General features: G+C 44.6%; 1 protein-coding gene across 1 annotated transcript; it reads left to right on the forward strand.

Moving 5' to 3' along the window:
- The first annotated feature begins 265 nt into the window (after positions 1-265).
- On the forward strand, positions 266-13,803 carry AGT (angiotensinogen). Its single transcript, XM_074925222.1, has 5 exons — positions 266-368; positions 5,885-6,701; positions 10,470-10,734; positions 11,210-11,354; positions 12,204-13,803. The coding sequence occupies exons 2-5, from the start codon at positions 5,909-5,911 to the stop codon at positions 12,393-12,395; spliced, it is 1,395 nt and encodes a 464-aa protein (XP_074781323.1). The 5' UTR covers positions 266-368; positions 5,885-5,908; the 3' UTR covers positions 12,396-13,803.

Consider the following 13,803-nt stretch of genomic DNA (forward strand, 5'->3'; position numbering starts at 1 on the left):
TAGCAGCACCATCACTGAGAAATTTTCATGGGGCAGGGGAGTGTTTCCCCATTAGCACTTCAGAAGAGCGAGGCTGACCAGGAGATCTGATCCTTTTGAGCGTGGCTGTAAAGGAAAGGAACCCGTAACTGCAGCACCAGTGTTTTTCCACCCCTCTTTGCTCCCTCTCAGCAGCTACCATGAATAACAAGCAGGAAAAACAGAGGCAGGTTTTGAAGAGAAATGAGGGCACTGGGGGGGAGGAGGGAGGGAGGGCCCTGCTTATGCAAGAGCATGTATAAAAGGGGGAGCTGAGTGCCCCTCCAAAATCGGGAAGAGTGGGGCAAAAGGAGAGTGTGAACCTCTTCGCTGAAGAGCAAGTTTGAGAGGTCTGTGTTTCTTTGTACCTTTACCGCGGCTTTTGCAGGGAGAGATTCATTAGGAAATGTGCGTGGACCCTGGGCTTGCTTTGCACAGGGGATGCCTGTAGGAACAGCACTGCTTTCACCTGCCTCAGTTCCTAGTTGCCAGAAAGTTTTTTGCCCAAGTTTGGCCCAGTGCAGGTTTTCTGGCACAGGTCTCTTCAAGGAGCCAAATCCTTGGACACTGGAGCCGAAGGGCAGCCTTGAGACTCTCTTCTTTCTGAGAGCTGAAGCTCTATCTTTAAGCACATGCTTGTTCCTAAAACCATGGCACCCCACCCCAAAAAAAGCAGCCTAACAACAGGGTCCACATATAGTAATTGGAGTAATGCTCGTGCACTCCTGCTTAAAAATGGCTCAGAAGTAAAATGAAAGACTAACTAATTAAGTCCTACTAGGATAATACATGTTCCAGGTGTAGCAGTCTATGTTCTTCATAGTCTGAAGGCTTTAGTAGAAACTGCGAGAAGATAAAAGGCGAAGATAAGAGGTGCACTAGTGCGTGATGGATTTGAATAGGGGAATACTAATTGAGTGAGCATAAGTGACCAGCAAATTAGGGGGGAGTTGTGTCTGAGCTTTGTAGTAGGGCATGAATGTAAGGTGAAATCAAAGGTTCGCCCTCATTACTGAGGCCAGCCAAATTCCCAGTGGTCTGAAGCAGGAAGGGAGCAGCATAGTGAAAGCGGGTCATTGAACATTTTCTGGTGAAACTTTTTTCTGGAGAAAGCTGGGGATTTTAATTCGATGACTTTATTGATGGGGGGAAGAGTGGGATGGGAAGAAAGATTCCTGTGCTTCTCAAAGACATTCACAATTTTTTGTCAACAGAAAACAATAAAACTGAGTGCATAACACCAAAGGAGCCCCAAAGGTCAACTTGCCTGAAAACCCTGAGAACTTTCAACTAAACTTTCTTTATGTGACAGAGCCACCAGAGTGCCACATTGAGGTTATCCTCTGCAGCCAGGGATGCCTGACTTGGGGCTGGTACCTATAGCAAAAGGAGACCACCAGCTGCAGCATGACTTGGTCATGGCCCGCAGGGGAGTTGGAAGCAGGAGGTGATACCCAAACAACAGTGCCCTCTGTGCTACAGCTCAGAGACATAATGATTTAAGGGAAAAAAAATACAGTGGCTGGGGGTTATGTGATTTCCCCTTCCAGTGTTTATTGTCCACAGCAAACATGTAAGTCTGGCAGCTGTAGTGTAAGTTATCAGCATCACTTGTAGTTTATTAGGCAAAGTCAATAATTCCTGTTAATAAGGATATTTTCCAGAGTTTTAGAGAACACAAGGTGCCCTTCACTGAAACAGCCTTTGTTTCTGCATCTGCGATAGTGAGCATATCAGGCTGGCTTTGCTTTTTCCCTGTGTCCAAGCCTTACCCAGGAGGATATAGCAGACCAGCTACAGCTCACAGGCACAGCATGGCCTGGCCACTCGTGCACACCGCTGGTGCCCAGTGCCTCACGCAGACCCGCATGGGTGGTGGTGCAGGAGATGCGGATTTGGGCTGTGCTGTCACAGGTCCCACCCACAACTCCACTAGCCTCTAAAGGACCTTCTTTTTCCCCCAACCTGCCTGCAGGAAGGACTCTGGAGCAGAGGGGAAAGAAGGGGGATTGCAACCTGAAACCTAGCTCATTCTCTTAGCGTTTAGCTGAACAAAATGCCTTTTTAACGGAGGAACTACTTCTCCCGTTGCCTGGATCTGTGGTTGGGCTGTATGAATTTTATAGCAGTCTGGAAACGGTACAAATGACAGGGACTGTTCTGTTGCCAGATGCTTCCTCAACTGAGATGCTCAAGCAGCAAGAGGACAAAACACCTTGAATATTTCAAGCTGTTCGTTTAAGCTTTGTGTGCATAATAGCATGTCATGCGGGGCCTGTGCTCAGAACTACTTTCAGACCTCATTAGAGCTAAGGTAATCAGATTGTTTAAATGAAAAGTAGAGCTGCAGAAACAGAAATTTGCCATCCCTTTGGCATTAGGCACCTGGCATACAGCACTCAGGCTGGCAGGACTTGGCTGTCTCCGTCTCCAACTTCAGTTCCACCAGCTCTGACTACCCAGGTGCACTGAAAACATCTCTCTTGGCTCTCTCCTTGAACCCAACATGTAACTGGGCACCATGGCACAAACTACACCTCTAAAATCGGGGCATGGATATTAAATCAGCCCTACTTCCATTACAGCCATGGGATTTTTGATTACTAACTATATAACAGGGGCACTGGATGAGACCCAGTCTAACCCAACTGTATCATCCCTGGTTTGATTGACTGTTTATTTGCCTAAAGAGGAAGAAGGGGCACACAAAAACTGGAGGGCTATTTCAAAAGCAGCAGAAAGATCTCCAAATCCCACCCCTTTTGCCAAACAGGACTTGGGAAGCTGAGACTGGGAGGGATGAAGTCTCTGTGATCTGTCTCTGGCAATCTAATCCATCTAGCTTTCATCCTCTCCTTTTCAACACATTTTGTTTTGAAGACAAAAAAGAACAAACTTTTGATCTTCTGGATAGATCAAGAGGGAAAGAAAGGGTAAAAATTGAGAGCTTAATCATTTTACTTTGCAGTAGTGTACATATCCCACTCACTGATGGATACCCAGACTGCACAGTGGAGATTAAAGGCAATTTATCCAGGAATAAAAAAATCTGGTCCAACTGTACAACAAACACAGGTACAAAGAAATCTGCGTTCCTTTCAGTCTGGCACAAAACAAGCTGAGCTATTTTCAGGTCCTTTAATCAGTTCCATGCACAGTAAAACGCCCATGTCTGTCTTAGTAAATGTGCAACTACAGGCTACACAAATGTGCTGGATCTGGTTAAAGGTTGTGTATCCATCCCTGGAACTTTCTATGCAGCTGGTGTTATGCCGTGTTCAGGTTTCATTGGGTCCTGTCTGGCCTGAGCTAACTTTTTCTGGCCCCCCAGCCTGTGATGTAAAATAGCTTTGTGCAATGCCACTGCAGACATGAGAAAGGGCCCTCCCATGGAAAGGGCATAAATCCACCTGCAATCACGCCACCCCGCTCCACGGGGAAGAGGTGTCGCGAGGAGCCTGCCCAAGGGGGTACGGTGTTGAAGGGGCGGCACGCACCCGGACGGAGGCGAGTAAGCACACTTACTGGATTTGCTTTGAATGCCAGATATTCGACTCAGGTTTTCATGATTTCTGAAAGGCTCAGGGCTGACTTATTTAGGGAAATAAAACATGATGGCTTTCCAAAGATGGGGCTTACTGTAAGTGCTGGCAGTGAGAACTGCTCCTCTTGCTTCTGCTCATGAGAAAAAGCTGACATGGGGGCTCTGGCATCTCTAGAGAAGTAACCACCGGACACCAACAGAGCCTAATGGTACAGCCTGATTGGGTGGCACAGAGTCATCCTCCCTGCTGCTACAGGAAAGATTAAGAAATGCTTCAAAAGAATTATATGATGGAGAGAACAGAGTGGGAAGGGCAGTGTGGCTTTTTGGTTTGTTTTCCTGAGTTGTCCCAATCTGTAAAGTGCAGCAAGAAGTCTAGAAATGCACTAGCACCTTGGCTGGGCTAACTGAAGATGAAGTTGGGAAGGCACTTCCCAAGATAATTTTTTCGCCCATCATAAGCAATGAAGATCTGTGATGCATGTCACTTGCTGCCAGTGGGGCTGGGGAGGTGAAGACAGGGCAGGGAGCAGAGGGGACAGCAGCACCGACTGCCACTGCCCACACCCTAATTTAGAGATTTAGAGGACAGGGTGGGAGTTAATGGGCAAGTGCACAAGGCTGGAGCTCTACAGCGGGTCCTCCCCTGAGTGCCTCTGGGTAGCAAACAGTTTCAGGCCTGACCCATAGACACCCACTAGGAAGACGCTCAGACATCCTGAGGGATCACAACAACAGAAACTCCATTTGCAAACCAAGATGTTAGGCAGGAGCCTACAGCCTGGGAATGTAGATATGCACATTAGCAGGCATATGTACTTAGCAAGGTATGTCTAATTACCAAACATCTGTGCATCTCAGGATTGGTATTTGCAAGAGAGTGGTGATACAGCAAACTGGAGTATTATTAGGCATGAAACAATTGAGGAACCCTCAGTGAAATGAATATAGTTATACATTGTAAATCAGGACGGTGCCAGGTCTTGAATGGCTGGATTTAAACCCAGACACTTTCAGCCTGTGTAAATTAAAGTGTTGGTGAGACAGGCATTGCACCGTGTCCTCTCAAAAGGCTCAAACTGCCGAATTTACAATACCTGTCAGGCTGGCATGACTCAAAAATTCTTGGAAAAAGAAGGCAGAGAGCAGTACTTGGTTACTGGCAAGGCTGTTAGCATTTTGCCCATCCAATGAGCTCTGCAGAGCTTGGAAAGGGCAAAAGAGGGTGAACAGAGCTACAATAAACAAAAAATTACTAGTATAATAAAAATACAGCTCTGAATAACAGTGTTTTGGCCAATAATGTGTTATAGGTGCATAATTTCCAACACATTTGGATTTCAAATACACAAATCCAAAGTCATATACTAGAATTCCAGGAAAGGTACAGCAGAGCTATTAGTTATCAAAAAATCAGATATAGCAAAAGTTAGAAAAATAAAAATGCAAAATTTGTCAGTGTGTTTGCACATATGTGAGTATGTGTGCCCATGACTTTCTCATTCCCAGTATGCACCAGATCCTTTGTGCCAAAACACCAGTGATGTCCACATCCAGTAAAATTCTCTACTTGTCAAAAAAAATCAAGAGTGGCGGGTGGTCTTTTACCACAGGAGAAGACTGCCTGTACAGTAGAGTAAAACTCAGCTTACCCCTTCTAACTCTGTGTTCAGACAAAGAAGGTGCTATGAAAGTGATTTCAGTGTTAGCACATTTGTATAAGGAAGCCTGGAGTGTGTTTGCCTAGAAGATAGAATGAACTGGGCTATGAAAATAAAAAACTCTCTGCTAGCGCCAAGTATTATGCTGACTAGACATACAAAGCATGATCATTCAGTGGTCAGACCTTAAGAGACCTGATTTCTAAGCCCACCTCCCACGTAACAGCAGGCAAATCACTTAGCCTGGGCATATGTCAGCAAGATTTAGTGCAGCAGTTTGCAGAGATAGCTCTGACCAGGTCTCAGGAGTAATATAGTTGCATTATTAGAATATTTTGCCAGAACTAGCACACTCTAGTTTGCAAGCCTGACTAGTCAGCATGCACAATCATATTGCTTCCCATGCTAAGTCGTTAAGGTACTGCAGTGGGTAATGGAGTAAAATCTGTGTTTAGCATTTCCCCACCTGCCACCATTGAAACCAGTGGTCATCTCACCCTGGGCTCTTCAGGGGGCAGAGTCAGACCAGCCAACATTAAATACTGAAATTACTGCCTTTGTAACACCAACTCAGCACTAGCACCTCACACTGCGAGTAAGAGAAACCGTGTTTACAACAGCTTGATCAGTCTTCTTTCTTCTCCACTTTTTCTTTCAATAGACACCGTGGCAGCAATTTTTCAACATGAACCTGGTAGCAGATCTTCTCTGTTTGTTGGCGTGCCTCACTGCAGTGACTTGTGACCGGGTCTATGTCCACCCTTTCAATTTATTTTCTTTCAATAAGAGTACCTGTGAGGAGCTGGAAAGCCTGGTCCAGGAGGGAAAGGAAACTTTTGTCCCAGTCTCCATCGAGTCCAAAACCACAGCTGCCTATGAAGATGACCTGAATGACAAGGACAAGCTGGAAGCCCCTATCTTGAGTGTCCCGGGGAGGCAGAAACTGAGCTACTTGAAGCACTTTGTGTACATCCTGGGTGCACGGTTTTACAGCGTGCTGCGGGAAGCACGGCAGGGCCAAAACGTGCTCCTGTCCCCAACCAGTCTTTACGGCTCCTTGGTGTCTTTCTACCTGGGTGCCTCAAACCAGACGGCAGCTGATTTGCAGCGTTTGCTGGGGTTTGTTCCCCCTTCTGGAGAGCCTGACTGCACCTCCAGGGTGGACGGACACAAAGTCCTTTCCAGCCTGAGGATGATTGAAAGCCTCATCAAGAGCATGGACGAGGAACTGCTGTTTTCCAAGATGCTCTGCCTGTTTTCTGCTCCTGGTGTACCTTTATCCCAACTATTTGTGCAGGATTTGCTCCCCTCCACTGATGCTCTCTATGTCCGAGCTGTTGACTTTACAAACCCAAGCGAGGCAGCAAAGCAAATAAACGCCTTCATGGAGGCCAAAAGCAAGGGCCAAACCAAGTGCTTACTGACAGACATTGATCCATCTGCCGAGCTGCTGTTTGCGGTGGATGTCCGCTTGACAGGTACACTGTTTTGGGGGCAGACTGGGTGGAGGACGGACAGTGGCCCTGCTCCCAGGAAGGAAGCAAGGTCATGCCTGGCCAGTGGTGAGAGGGAAGGGCTCAGATAAAAGGCTGGACTGCTGCTCCAGGTACAGTGCCCTGCTCCCCACCACTGTGCTGGGGGTCCTGCCTTCACTCTGCCATGAATCAGCAAGGGCAAGCAGGAGGAGGTGGAGGGAATCCTTTCCTTGTCCAGGAAGCTAAGGATTAGGAAAGGTGTGGGAACATGAATGAGAGAGAATTGTGCAGCATTTCTGACTGCTAAGGAACTAAAAGGTATGTGGGACCTCTAGCAAAAATGATCAGGAAGTAGGTTTAAAGCGAGTCAAAGAAATACTGTTCCCCAGAACCTGTATTTCCACAAGGGAGCTGGTGGTAACAGGCTGGAGGTACAGATTCAAGAAAGGCTAAAAAATATAATGGACATGACTCCTCTAGAGGCTATTAAACACAGAAGCCTAGAGGCAACTTCTGGCTCAGGAAGCAACCAAACAAACTACTGGTTATGGAAGCAGGGAGCGTATACAAAACCAGAAGAATTAAGGCAACCCCTTGATTACCTAGGGGTCTTCCATGCTGCTGTCCCATAAATCCCCCTGTACCACAACTGACCCTCCTTTTCTGAGTGTAGCTGCTTTTCAATGTCCTTGTGACTGAACGCAATACCAGAGATCACAGGACAGCTTGCCTACCAGTGACTGTGTTTCAGAAAACTTGCAGTTAGCCTTAACATCCTAAGTGGGCCTCTACTGCTTAAGGTGGAGCTGTGGTGTCCATGAAATGCTTTTGTGCCTTCATCTTCTCACCTGTAAACTGGATATCAGGTTTTCTTTGCCTTTCATGGGTGCTGTCATTACCCAATCCCAACTCCTCAGGGAGCTGTGAGCATCAGCTTTCTCTTCAGTGTAAGGTGTAGCATAGAGATGATACTGCAAAAATAATTCTCGTGTTACAGACTTAGGCATAGACATAAGAGCAGTTTTCCTTTAGCAGAACATTTTTTTTTTCTTCTGTACGGAAAATTTGTATTTTTGTTAGCTTAGGAACACATACTCAAGGGTCTGAGTCACTGGATCAGTCTACTACCTCCTCTCAGAAAAGTGCACTTGAGATGTTGTAGTCCCCACATGTGAGATGAAGAAAATTGGTTCAAGAACAAATGAATTAGATAAACAACTCTCTTCTAATAAACACAGGAGATGACTTCAGCATTTGCTTTGCCATGCTGTCATGTTCTGTGTCGGTTCCTATAGCTGCAGAAAGGAAAAAGTACATTTTTTGGTCTGAAACACATTATATATGCTCCTGAGATGCTATCAACAGCCATAGGATTAATAAAGCTACAGAAATCCAAACAGAACAACAGCTAAATGTTCCAATGGTCTCAACTGCTATTTGCTTGCACATATTTGTTTTCACATTTGTAGACTTGCTGCTGAGCAGGGGCTGCCCTCCAATGCAGAACATCAGGTCCAAATTTTACTGATTTTTTTTTTTAAAGTTGCAAAATAATTACAAACTAGTGAATGAAAATAGCACCATGGGACTGCACCCTTACCTTCTCAGATTTAAACTCTCTTCTGAACAGACAACCCTCAACAACTTCAGTTTTAACTAGAAATTTGGTAGGATGCTTTTTGCTTTTTTTTTTTTTTTTTTTTAAGTAAAAAGTCATAGCTTTCCACAGAAAGTCATCCATACATTAAGCTTGACAGGCTGGCATAAAGCCTGTATTACAGAACATGAAGATCATCACCTGAAGCAGAGAGGTCCAATGTTGCTTTCCTATACTCCCAAGTCAGTACGGCATATATATATATATATATGTATATATATATATATGTATATATATACATATATATATATATATATACTTCCTATACTCTTTTACCCTTCCAGGCTACATCTTTGCTCTGTGATTGACAACCTTTTTCACTTCAGTTATCTTCCCTATATTGTAGACACAGGTTTCTTCCCTGCTCTGGCGTGTCTGCTGAAAGGTTACCCAATTCCACAGCTTCTGTGTCCTGATATGAAAGATCTCACTGTAAGAAAACATTTCTTCCAGCATGTCAGCTATTACCTTCTGTAAAGGGATGTTGATTTTCTTCAGTTTTCCTTTTACATTCCAGGTGTCTGAGGCAAGAAGCAGGGTTGCTTAGTAAATCAGTGTCTCATGTACTCTAAAAAACTGCTGTAAGAAACAGTCATATTAAGACAACTAATAGCTTTTACAGCACTTTTCAGGGGAGTACACACCTAGTTACACACTTGAGAGCACAGATGTCCAGACCCTCAACCAGCAGAAGGCCACAGGGAGCCACTTCAAATACAGGGGTGCTGATTTGTCATGGCTCATGACTAGCATCGTATTAATGGACTCAGTCGCAAAGTCAGTAGCAGATCATTGAAATGTTGCAATCTGAATGTTTTTCCCCCCACCACCCCTTTTATTTAACTGTTACAGTCTTGACTTTTGCCATCCTGTGAGAATAAATTCTGCAGGTTATACAGACCCTGTGAAAGTGGCTCCTTTCTTTCTGCTTGCATCCGTTATTCTTATAAAATAAGGAAAAGGTGAACAACTCCACTTCCTTATTCTTTGTTTTGCTTACACCTGTCACATGTCCTGCTTGGTGCTTCTTTTTGGTGAAGTTATAGTAGGTGAAGGTGCCTAAATGCTCTTTTTATGCAAGCTCATTTAAGAGGCAAGTGTTCCTATGCAAAATCACTTACTACAAATTAAATACGTTAGGGTCCAGCATTTATCTGGATTTATTGGAGAACGGACTAGTTAACAGTACAGCTAGACCAGCTCCTATTTTACACCAATATTAATTTAATGCAAGATGTTCCTTTCTTTACCACAACTTATACATCTGTTTTCCTAATTCCACCAAAGAGCAATTTCAAGATTTCTGATCTTTGCCCTTCTTGCTGATGGCAGTAGTTTTTTTAATGCCAACAGGATTATCTGCCTAATGGGGCAGCAGCACTGATCTATGGCAGTGAGCAGATAACATGTTGAAAGGCAAAGCTGCACAGAAGCAGCAGGAGGTGAGAGCAAGGCTTCCCATACTTGTGAACTGGGTAAGAAATTTATATTAAGGTTTAGCAAGCATTCAAGTATGTCCTTTTTAACCTCCTTGGCTCAATCAACACTTTGGCTTTATGCTTATTACCTTCCTCATTGCTTTGCTTCATAAGATCGCCAAGGGTGAGACCTCAGCCAGAGCTTGTGCTGCCTTCCCTCTCCTGAGCTCACCTGAGAGCGCTCCTGCAGTAAGGGCTGGCCCTGACGGATGAGCTCCCAAACCTGCAATCACCGCCACTTGAAGGATGGAGAGGAAATCCAAGCAGACCCTGTGCATAGGCCTACGAGGCAGCTGGGAGCCATGCGGCAGTCATGAGAAAGCAGGCAGCCAAGCAAGCAGAAAAACCGTGCCCAAGAAACCGCAAAGTCAGTAGAAATGCAGCAGCTTTGGCTGCAGTCCTGACAGTCACAGTCCCTGTGCTGTGAGCCTGCACCAGCTGCTGCCTGATGCTACGAGAAGGCGTATTAAAGGCAGGATAAATATGTTTATAGTAGCTAAACATGATTTAATACACACAGCCCTTGTCTAATGCACAGTCTGTTGTTTCTAAACAAACATATATACCAGCTAAGGGGCAGAGGGGAGGAGTGTAGAAGAGAAGAATCAATTTCATCTTTCTCAATCTGTTTTTCAGTGAATATCGAGCAAGCCTCCCGGCTCAAAGAACCTCAGGAGTTCTGGGTGGATTCAAACATGAAGGTCTTGGTCCCTATGTTGTCAGTCACAGGGACATTCAAATACAAAACTGATGCCAGTGGGACTTTTTCCGTGGTGGAAGTCCCCATCAGCAAGACCACGCTGCTGGTGCTGCTGCAGCCCATCAATGGCAGTGACCTGGCGCAGGTGGAGTCCGAGCTGCCGTTGCAGTCCTCAGCCTGGCTTCAGCAGCTGTCCCCAAGGTAGGGCTTGGGCACACGCGCCCTCCCCCAGGGGTGAAGGGGACAGGGTGCTCCTGGCAGGCCTGCCTGCTCAATGGGCAGGTCAGATCCTGCCAGGTAGGCTTTAACGCTGAGCACAAAGAGAAACACCTGCAAACCCAGGGGCAGGGGTCACTCTGAGGGAGCTCGACTTTGGTGGGATCAACGTTTTATCTGGGGGTATTTCAAGGAAACGAGCAAGTGCCTTTCCATAGCCGACAACACAGGGTCCGTGAGGTGGGATAGTCTGGGGTTTAATAGCATACCCAGAGCAGATTTAGGGTGACTTCCTAGTTGACAACAGTAACATGATGCCCATTGGCCCCTGGTAGTTGTCTGTCCCCACATACTAAGCACTTCTTGCAGCTGTTTTCACATGCCCATTCCCCAGGACTGCCCAAACACCACACAGAGCGGAGAGCATGTACTCACTTCTCTCTCTCTCTCTTTTCTGCAGAGAAATTAGATTAAGAATGCCGGAGTTAACAATAGAAGGCAGCTCTGATCTACAGGAGCTTCTTGCAGATATGAAACTGCCTGCACTGCTGGGGAAGGGGGCAGATCTCAGTAAAATAAGCAACATCAGTCTAACAGTTGGAAAGGTACAGTACCCATCACCGGCACTTAAAAAATATGCCTCCTGTTCAGTTTCAGCCTCTTTAACTGTGTAAATTTACATAGAACAAACCAGTCAGAGCCATGCGGGACACAGGCTCAGTAGGGCACTTTCAAGATGACTGAATGATGTGAATATTCCTTAGATTAACTTATCAGCAGCAACAGGTTTGCCTTAAAATATTAAAATTTCATCACTGCAGCAAACACAACATGCAACACTGATCGAAGTTTGAGATCTGAGTGTGTTAGGTGCTGTACATCCAAATTAGACTGCATTCGTTACCACCTCCAGCTCACACACATCCAGGCACCAGAGCTGGAGTGTGTAGCAGAGGCTGCAGCTGCTGGGCTGTTGAGGATAATCCTCCATCCCTTAGGGACTACTCCCAGAAATTGCAAACACAGGGGTGCATGCAGCACATGACCTCACCTGAAGACAGGTTCCAATGTTCAAGTCCCAAGGGGAAGAAAGGAGAGCTTGAAGGAGAGGGCTGTCATTCATAAAAAGAAGGCAAATTATACTCCAGAAGTAGAATTCAAGTCCTTTACTTTTATTTAATTTTATTTTTAGAAGGTGTCCTACCTTGGAAGTTCTGTCATGGGCTGCAAGGGTACCAGGATTTCACACAGCTCAAGTAGTAGAGCTTTAGCATGTTACAGAACAAGTACTCCAACATCTATCTTAAACATCCATAGAGTCTATCCTGTGTTGCTTACGGCTGATCTAAGTTATTAATTACTTCATGTGTTTTATCATTTACTCAAACTCTCATTTGTCTCTTCACTATCATGCTCCAATGACTGCAGAGTTACTCATCCATTTTGCCTTACAGGTAATAAATAAAGCCTTTCTCAAACTGACTGGTGATGGAACAGATCAGCCAGAAGACGCCACAGCACAGAAGGAAAATGTGGTGTTCCTGGATGTAACGCTGAACAAGCCCTTCCTTTTAGCTGTTTTAGAAGAGAAGTCCAGGGCAATGCTTTTCCTTGGCAGAGTAACAAACCCTCTGCATGGGGTTTAAATACAAGCACGAGGGATGGGGAGGGAGGGGAATGATGCACATTTCCCATCACCTTTTTCTTATTCATCAGCTATTTTTATGATTTTTTGAGTGCTCTACTTAGCTTGAGATGAAGCAGGTAGTGTTTGAAATACAGCTTTTTGAAAGCTAAAACATCGCAACTTTTCATTCTTGTTCATCTGTTTCATGTGAGGTGACTCAAACTCTTCCTCCAGCTTCTTTACTTATTCCCACTTTGTCTTCCTCCTGCACTCAGCTCCCTTTTTCAGTGCAGTGGGAACAAAGTAGTAGCCAGCAGGGCACTGACTTACAAAACGATTTTTTTAAGCACAAGCAGCATTTCCTATAGAAAGGTATAGAAAATGACCTCTTTATTCTTTAAGAGGTCGCTTTTTTTTCCAGTTTGGTCAGTTTTGCAAGAGACCCCCTTTTACGTTACAGTGAAAGTTTTACAGTTGTCCACAGAGCTTCATCAGCACCATTTTCCTTTAAAATGCTGCCAACAGTATGAGCAGGCTTTGCTTGGCCCACTGAGACAAGAATTTTTGCCTTGGAAGCAAAAAAACCTTTGGAGGAAGTTTCTTCTTTCTGCAGCCCAGATGGATACATTCATCTCTTAACTCTATGGAAAATCTAAAAATAGGGTTTGGTAGCATTAACGAACTGTGATAGATAAATTCTCATAGCCTGACAGAATTATCTCAGTTTTTTCTTAGGAAAAAAATAACGCCTACTGTTCCAATACAGTTCCATTCATTGGATTACTTTCTAACTTGAGAAGCATTTACTACAGCTCTATAGTGAAAAAGAACATTACTGGTTAGAGCCCAGATCAGTAAACTATAACATAGCCAAACCATATGTTTTTTAAAAAAGGAGTAGTGGCAATAACCTATACTAGTATAAATGGTGGATGTGCTGCTACACATGAATAAAAAAGTTTCAGTGGTCCAATCCAACTCTTAACAGAGTCATAAAGGTTTGAAACATTAAACTGGACAAGAGACTATTAGACAATTCTTTAATTAGGAAGTGAGGAATTGGGAGTGAAATCTTGGTACGAGGGAAAGCCTCTCCATGGAACAAGGATTTCCACCTCTCATCTCTAGATTTGTCTTTTGCATTGATGGCATTTAGAAAATAACTGTGAACTTCTTCAGTATATGATGCCAGATATATCCTACAGAGAATGATAGCCCATCGTCATCCATAGTGTCCAAATGGCTAATCCAAACCCACTAACGCCAGTGGTTTGCTATCGGTAATGTAGATACATGACAGATCCTTCCAGCTTAATGGAAAAGACTAATAAGTAACAGAACTGACTCTCGAAAATACTTGGATTTTGAGTGCTATGATATAGCATCCATAAATGTATGTATTCCAGATGCAAATAAAAACACTTCCA

Source organism: Athene noctua, chromosome 1 (genome assembly GCF_965140245.1).
Source record: "Athene noctua chromosome 1, bAthNoc1.hap1.1, whole genome shotgun sequence".
NCBI lineage: Eukaryota > Metazoa > Chordata > Aves > Strigiformes > Strigidae > Athene > Athene noctua.